We start from the raw sequence: 7,500 nt of genomic DNA on the forward strand, positions 1-7,500 counted from the left end.
AAGTACTCAAAAACGATGTCTCCAACAAAGTGAAAGAAGATTTCGAACGAGAGGTGGAAATTACAAGTTCGTTCGACCACGACAACATTCTAAAGTTGCTGGGAATTATCATACACGGTCAGTTACCTATCTATATATAAACGGCAGTTTGTCTGTGTGTGTTTCTGTGTGTCTGTCAGGTTGTACCCTCACCCTGACCACGGTTTTCAAGCGATTTTGATGAAACTTGACACACACATAGCCCAATGTCATAATTCAAAACTAACGCAGCGAAAATATTGAAAAGTTCCTCCAGTTCTGAAAAAAATCGATAGATTCGACATGGGGTCAAGAATCTAAGCTTTTTATATGCAACACATTTTCTATCGGGAGACAGCTAGGAACATCGTATACATAGAAGTATTCGAGTGAAGAGAAGACATTGCAACTTACACATGCGTCTTCGTTCCCTAGAGGGAAAGAACTAGATTGGGATTAGTCGTTGCCTACTAGGGGCTCTTACATACCCGGGCAACGCCGGGCTATGCTGCTAGTCTCTCTATATAAACGGCAGTTTGTCTGTCTGTGTGTCTGTGTGGCTGTCAGGTTGTACCCTCACCCTGACCACGGCTTTCAACCGATTCTGATGAAACTTAACACACACATAGCCCAATGTCATAATTCAAAGCTTACGCAGCGAAAATATTGAAAAGTTCCCCCAGTTCTGAAAAAAATCGATAGGTTCGACATGGGGTCAAGAATCTAAGCTTTTTATATGCAACACATTTTCTATCGGGAGACAGCTAGGAACATCGTATACATAGAAGTATTCGAGTGAAGAGAAGACATTGCAACCTACACATGCGTCTTCGTTCCCTAGAGGGAAAGAACTAGATTGGGATTAGTCGTTGCCTACTAGGGGCTCTTACATACCCGGGCAACGCCGAGTTATGCTGATAGTGTTTGATAAATTGTTGAAAGACACCGATCTTGTTTCAATGAATTTCAAAAATATTGAAGAATTTTAAAAGTAACTTTGTTATTATCTGTTTCTTTACTACCACAAGGGGCTAAACACAGAGAGGACAATAGGTATTTCGTCTGCCGTTACGTTTGAGTTCAAATTCCCCCGAGGTCGACTTTGCCTTTCATCCCTTCGGGGTCGATAAATAAAGTACCAGTTTCGCACTTTGAACTCAGAACGTAACGGCAGACGAAATACCTATTTATTTACTACCCACAAGGGGCTAAACACAGAGAGGACAATAGGTATTTCGTCTGCCGTTACGTTCTGAGTTCAAATTCCCCCGAGGTCGACTTTGCCTTTCATCCTTTCGGGGTCGATAAATAAAGTACCAGTTTCGCACTTTGAACTCAGAACGTAACGGCAGACGAAATACCTATTTATTTACTACCCACAAGGGGCTAAACACGGAGAGGACAAACAAAGACAGACAAACGGATTAAGTCGATTACATCGACCCCAGTGCGTAACTGGTACTTAATTTATCGACCCCGAAAGGATGAAAGGCAAAGTCGACCTCGGCGGAATTTGAACTCAGAACGTAAAGACAGACGAAATACCTATTTCTTTACTACCCACATAGGGGCTAAACACAGCGAGGACAAACAAGGACAGACAAACGGATTAAGTCGATTACATCGACCCCAGTACTTAATTTATCGACCCCGAAAGGATGAAAGGCAAAGTCAACCTCGGAGGAATTAACCACGTTGTTTCCATATTTCTGCTGAAATACACTGCCTTTCTGAAGGCGCATGGCTCAGTGGTTACGATCGTGAGGTTGTGAGTTCGAATCCCGGACAGACCTCCGTGTTGTGTTCTTGAGCAAGTCACTTTATTTCACGTTGCTTAAATTCACTCAGCTGTAGAAATGAGTTGCGACGTCACAGGTGCCAAGCTGTATCGGCCCCTTTTGCCTTTCCCTTGGATAACACTGGTGGCGTGGAGAGGGGAGGCTGGCATGCATGGGCGACTGCTGGTCTTCCATAAACAACCTTGCCCAGACTTGTGCCTGGGAGGGTACTTTTCTAGGTGCAATCCCACGGTCAATCATGACCGAAGGGGGTCTCAAACACTGCCTTTATTGCAGGAATAATTTAGTAAAATAATTTTGTAATTAATAAGTTGGTATTAATTAATTAGTTGGTATTCGGAACATAAATGAAAATGAAATTTTGATTGGAAATTTTTAACTATTTTCGAAAATAATGAAGCACTTGTAAAATAATTCCGTCATTATTAAGATGGTTTGGAAGGAATTTTGATAGGTTTTAATTGAGATAATTTTAAAATTTAAAGTTTGTATAACACAAACGCGGTTAGCCTCAAGCAGGTTGATACAACAAAAGTTAGCTATTTTGTTACTATATTTTTGTTAAAATGGATGGAAGCACTCCGTCGGTTACGACGACGAGGGTTCCGGTTGATCCGATCAACGGAACAGCCTGCTCGTGAAATTAACGAGCAAGTGGCTGAGCACTCCACAGACACGTGTACTCTTAACGTAGTTCTCGGGGATATTCAGCGTGACACAGACTGCGACAAGGCTGGCTTTTTGAAATACAGGTACACCCGAAACAGGAAGAAAGAGTGAAAGTTGTGGTGAAAGAGTACAGCAGGGATCACCACCATCCCCTGCCGGAGCCTCGTGGAGCTTTAGGTGTTTTCGCTCAATATGGAATGGAAGCACTCCGTCGGTTACGACGATGAGGGTTCCGGTTGATCCGATCAACGGAACAGCCTGCTCGTGAAATTAACGTGTAAGTGGCTGAGCACTCCACAGACACGTGTACCCTTAACGTAGTTCTCGGGGATATTCAGCGTGACACAGAGAGTGACAAGGCCGGCCCTTTGAAATACAGGCACAACAGAAACAGGAAATAAGAGTGAGAGAAAGTTGTGGTGAAAGAGTACAGCAGGGATCACCACCATCCCCTGCCGGAGCCTCGTGGAGCTTTAGGTGTTTTCGCTCAGTAAACACTCACAACGCCCGGTCTGGGAATCGAAACCGCGATCCTACGACCGCGAGTCTGCTGCCCTAACCGCTGGGCCATTGCGCCTCCACTTTGTTAAAATACCCTGCCTTTATCTCAGTTAATTTTGAAAATTAAAAAGAAAGAATTTAGTAAAATAACTCCGTCATTAAGTTGTGTTTGGAACATAAACTCAGATGGAAATTTGTTAGGTTTTAATTAAGGTCTCTTTAAAACAGAGACTTTGTATTATAATTCCAAGAACTACACTAGACAAGTTGGTATAAAAACGTTAACTCTTTGCTCTTTTTCTTTTTACTTGTTTCAGTCATTTGACTGCGGCCATGCTGGAGCACCGCCTTTAGTCGAGCAAATCGTCCCCGGGACTTATTCTTTGTAAGCCCAGTATTTATTCCATCGTTCTCTTTTGCCGAACCGCTAAGTAACGTGGATATAAACACACCAGCATCGGTTGTCAAGCAATGCTAGGGGAACAAACACAGACACACAAACATATTCACACACACTTATATATATATACATATATACGACAGGCTTCTTTCAGTTTCCGTCTACCAAATCCACTCACAAGGCATTGGTCGGCCCGGGGCTATAGCAGAAGACACTTGCCCAAGATGCCACGCAGTGGGACCGAACCCGGAACCATGTGGTTGGTTAGCAAGCTACTTACCAAACAGCCACTCCTGCGCCTATTGTTCAGTTTTCTGAATTAATTTTGAAAATGATCGTTTAGTGAAATAATTTTCTAATTTTCTTATAATTAAGCTGGTGTTTAGGACAAAAATTAACAAGAAATTTTAATGTGAGGTTTTGATTTTAATCATTCTAAAACACGAAGTTTGTAATTTAGAATCAGGAAAGCCCGAAGCAAGTTGCTATTAGAAAGGTTAACCTCTTCGTCGAAATAGACTGTTGGGATCTTTTCGGTTTGAACGACAGTTTTAACATAATTTCTAGGTAACTAAAAAATTTTAAACTTTGTAAACTGGTAGAATGTGTTTATAAAACATCTTTTTCTCTTGGCTTTATTGAGAAAATTCTATGGTTTGTAAGATATTTGCTGAGTTTTTTTTTTTTCAATTTTTGCAATTTCAACCAATCAATGACATCTATTGAGTTAAAAACATTCTGTGCCGTATGAATATGTCCCTCGTTTAAGAAACAGATTGGGTTTATTTACATTTCTGAAGAAAAAAAGATACCCTTCCACCCACCCCTAACCCTAACCCTAAAACAGATTGAAATGCAATAGATCGATACTAGGGTCATAATTATGAGTGACAATTTCATATGACACCGCTAGAAAAAAAAACTGCTGTTCAAACCGAAAAGATCCCACTGTTGAAATACTCTAAATTTGTTTCAATTAATGTTGAAAATAATGAAAAGTTTAGTAAAACAACTTTGTGATTATTAAGTTGGTGTTTGGAACAACATAGCAACATGGTATTTTGTTGAAAGGCTTTGGTTTTGTTAACTTTAAATAGGAACTACTATAGAATCACGAGAAGTATCAGAAGCGTTGAACCGAGATCAAACCCTCGTTTTATACATCTGGGTGTTGTGTGGACGCCCCCCAGACGATGAAGTAGTCTAGCCCAATACGCAGATATATATTTCTTTGCTACCCCCCACAAGGGGCTAAACATAGAGGGGACAAACAAGGACAGACAAAGGGATTGAGTCGATTACATCGACCCCAGTGCGAAACTGGTACTTTATTTATCGACCCCGAAAGGATGAAAGGCAAAGTCGACCTCGGGGGAATTTGAACTCAGAACGTAACGGCAGACGAAATACCTATTTCTTTACTACTCACAAGGGGCTAAACACAGAGGGGACAAACAAGGACAGACAAAGGGATTAAGTCGATTACATCGACCCCAGTGCGAAACTGGTACTTAAGGATGAAAGGCAAAGTCGACCTCGGCAGAATTTGAACTCAGAACGTAACGGCAGACGAAATACATATTTCTTTACTACTCACAAGGGGCTAAACACAGAGGGGACAAACAAGGACAGACTGATGGATTAAGTCAATTACATCGACCCAGTGCGAAACTGGTACTTAATTTATAGACCCCCGAAAGGATGAAAGGCAAAGTCGACCTCGGCGGAATTTGAACTCAGAACGTAACGGCAGACGAAATACCGCTAAGCATTTCGCCCGGTGCGCTACCGTTTCTGCCAGTTCACCGCCTTCCAATACGTAGATATGGAGGGAGAAGCCTAGACGTCAGGAGAACGGTTGAGTAACGGTCAGAGTAGAGCAGAGTAGAGTTGAGTAGGGGTCATCCGAATGTGTAATACAACAGTGGCGACGAGGATTTCGTAGCTCACACAGCCACTTTACTCTTTACTCTTTTTTACTTATTTCAGTCATTTGACTGCGGCCATGCTGGAGCACCGCCTTTAGTCGAGCAAATCGATCCCCACGACTTATGCTTTTGTAAGCCCAGTACTTATTCTATCGGTCTCTTTTGCCGAACCGCTAAGTGACGGGGACGTAAACACACCAGCATCGGTTGTCAAGCAATGCTAGAGGGACAAACACAGACACACAAACATGCACACACACACACACACACACACACAGACACACACACACACACACACACATATATATATATATATATATTATATATACGACAAGCTTCTTTCAGTTTCCGTCTACCAAATCCACTCACAAGGCTTTGGTCGGCCCGAGGCTATAGCAGAAGACACTTGTCCAAGATGCCACGCAGTGGGACTGAACTCGGAACCATGTGGTTGGTTAGCAAGCTACTTACCACACAGCCTCTCCTGCGCCTCCCACTGTGTAGTATTGCGACGTAACACTGGGATTACTTTATCCAATTTTCTTACTTAACTCTGGGTCAAGTGGGATTACCCTTACCTATGAGTAATCTTACCACACAGCCACTCCTGCGCCTTGAAATTTCTTCCAAAAAACTTGGCAAGACAGGTATAGACGATCACTGATAAGCCTTTCATAAAAGGTGAAACTAAATGGCTTGATTTTTCTTTTATTGGAAAATATTTCAAAGCTTGATGATTTAATTAGGAAGCTAAATATATATTTAGTAAATACATAAAGACGAGTGAAATGCTAAGCGGTATTTCTTCCGTCCTTACGTCGACTTTACCTTTCATTCTTTCGGGGCGGATAAATTAAGTACCAGTTGCGCACTGAGGTCGATATAATCGACTTAATCCATTTGTCTGCCCTTGTTTGTCCCCTCTGTGTTTAGCCCCTTGTGGGTAGTAAAGAAAAAGGTATTTCGTCTGCCGTTAAGTTTTGAGTTCAAAATCCGCCCAGATCGACTTTGCCTTTCATCCTTTCGGGGTCGATAAATTAAGTACCAGTTACGCACTGGGGTCGATATAATCGACTTAATCTGTCTGTCTGTTCTTGTTTGTCCTCTCTGTGTTTAGCCCCTTGTGGGTAGTAAAAAAACAGGTATTTCGTCTGCCGCTACGTTCTGAGTTCAAATTCCGCCGAGGTTGACTTTGCCTTTCATCCTTTCGGGGTCGATAAATTAAGTACCAGTTACTCACTGGGGGTCGATGTAATCGACTTAATCCATTTGTCTGCCCTTGTTTGTCCCCTCTGTGTTTAGCCCCTTGTGGGTAGTAAAGAAATAGGTATTTCGTCTGCCGTTAAGTTTTGAGTTCAAAATCCGCCCAGATCGACTTTGCCTTTCATCCTTTCGGGGTCGATAAATTAAGTACCAGTTACGCACTGGGGTCAATATAATCGACTTAATCCGTTTGTCTGTCCTTGTTTGTCACCTCTGTGTTTAGCTCCTTGTGGGTAGTAAAGAAATAGGTATTTCGTTTTGAGTTCAAATTTCCCCGAGGTCGACGTTGCCTTTCATCCTTTCGGGGTCGATAAATTAAGTACCAGTTTCGCACTGGGGTCAATATAATCGACTTAATCCGTTTCCCTGTCCTTGTTTGTCACCTCTGTGTTTAGCCCCTTGTGGGTAGTAAAGAAATAGGTATTTCGTTCTTAGTTCAAATTTCGCCGAGGTCGACTTTGCCTTTCATCCTTTCAGGATCGATGTAATAAGTACCAGTTACGCACTGGGATCGGCACGACGTTATTGGCTTAATCCGTTCCCACAAATTTGAGGCCTTGTGCCTATAGTAGAAAGGATTGTTGTTGGTGTTGTTATTATATAACAATAGTCGAGGCGCAATGGCCCAGTGGTTAGGGCAGCGGACTCGCAGTCATAGGATCGCGGTTTCGATTCCCAGACCGGGCGTTGTGAGTGTTTATCGAGCGAAAACACCTAAAGCTCCACGAGGCTCCGGCAGGGGATGGTGGCGATCCCTGCTGTACTCTTTCACCACAACTTACTCTCACTCTTACTTCCTGTTTCTGTTGTACCTGTATTTCAAAGGGCCGGCCTTGTCACTCTCTGTGTCACGCTGAATATCCCCGAGAACTACGTTAAGGGTACACGTGTCTGTGGAGTGCTCAGCCACTTACACGTTAAT

General features: G+C 42.6%; 1 protein-coding gene across 1 annotated transcript in view; it reads left to right on the plus strand.

Moving 5' to 3' along the window:
- Positions 1–5: 5 nt before the first annotated feature.
- Positions 6–7,500, plus strand: part of LOC115231313 (BDNF/NT-3 growth factors receptor-like) — a gene marked incomplete at both ends in the record, with an annotated part of 18,723 nt that continues 11,228 nt past the window's right edge. The window contains one exon of the mRNA XM_029801370.1: positions 6–117. Coding sequence (XP_029657230.1) covers positions 6–117 — 112 coding nt within the window. The remainder of the gene's footprint in view (positions 118–7,500) is intronic.

The sequence above is a fragment of the Octopus sinensis genome, unplaced genomic scaffold (assembly GCF_006345805.1).
Source record: "Octopus sinensis unplaced genomic scaffold, ASM634580v1 Contig18168, whole genome shotgun sequence".
In the NCBI taxonomy this organism is placed as follows: Eukaryota; Metazoa; Mollusca; class Cephalopoda; order Octopoda; family Octopodidae; genus Octopus; species Octopus sinensis.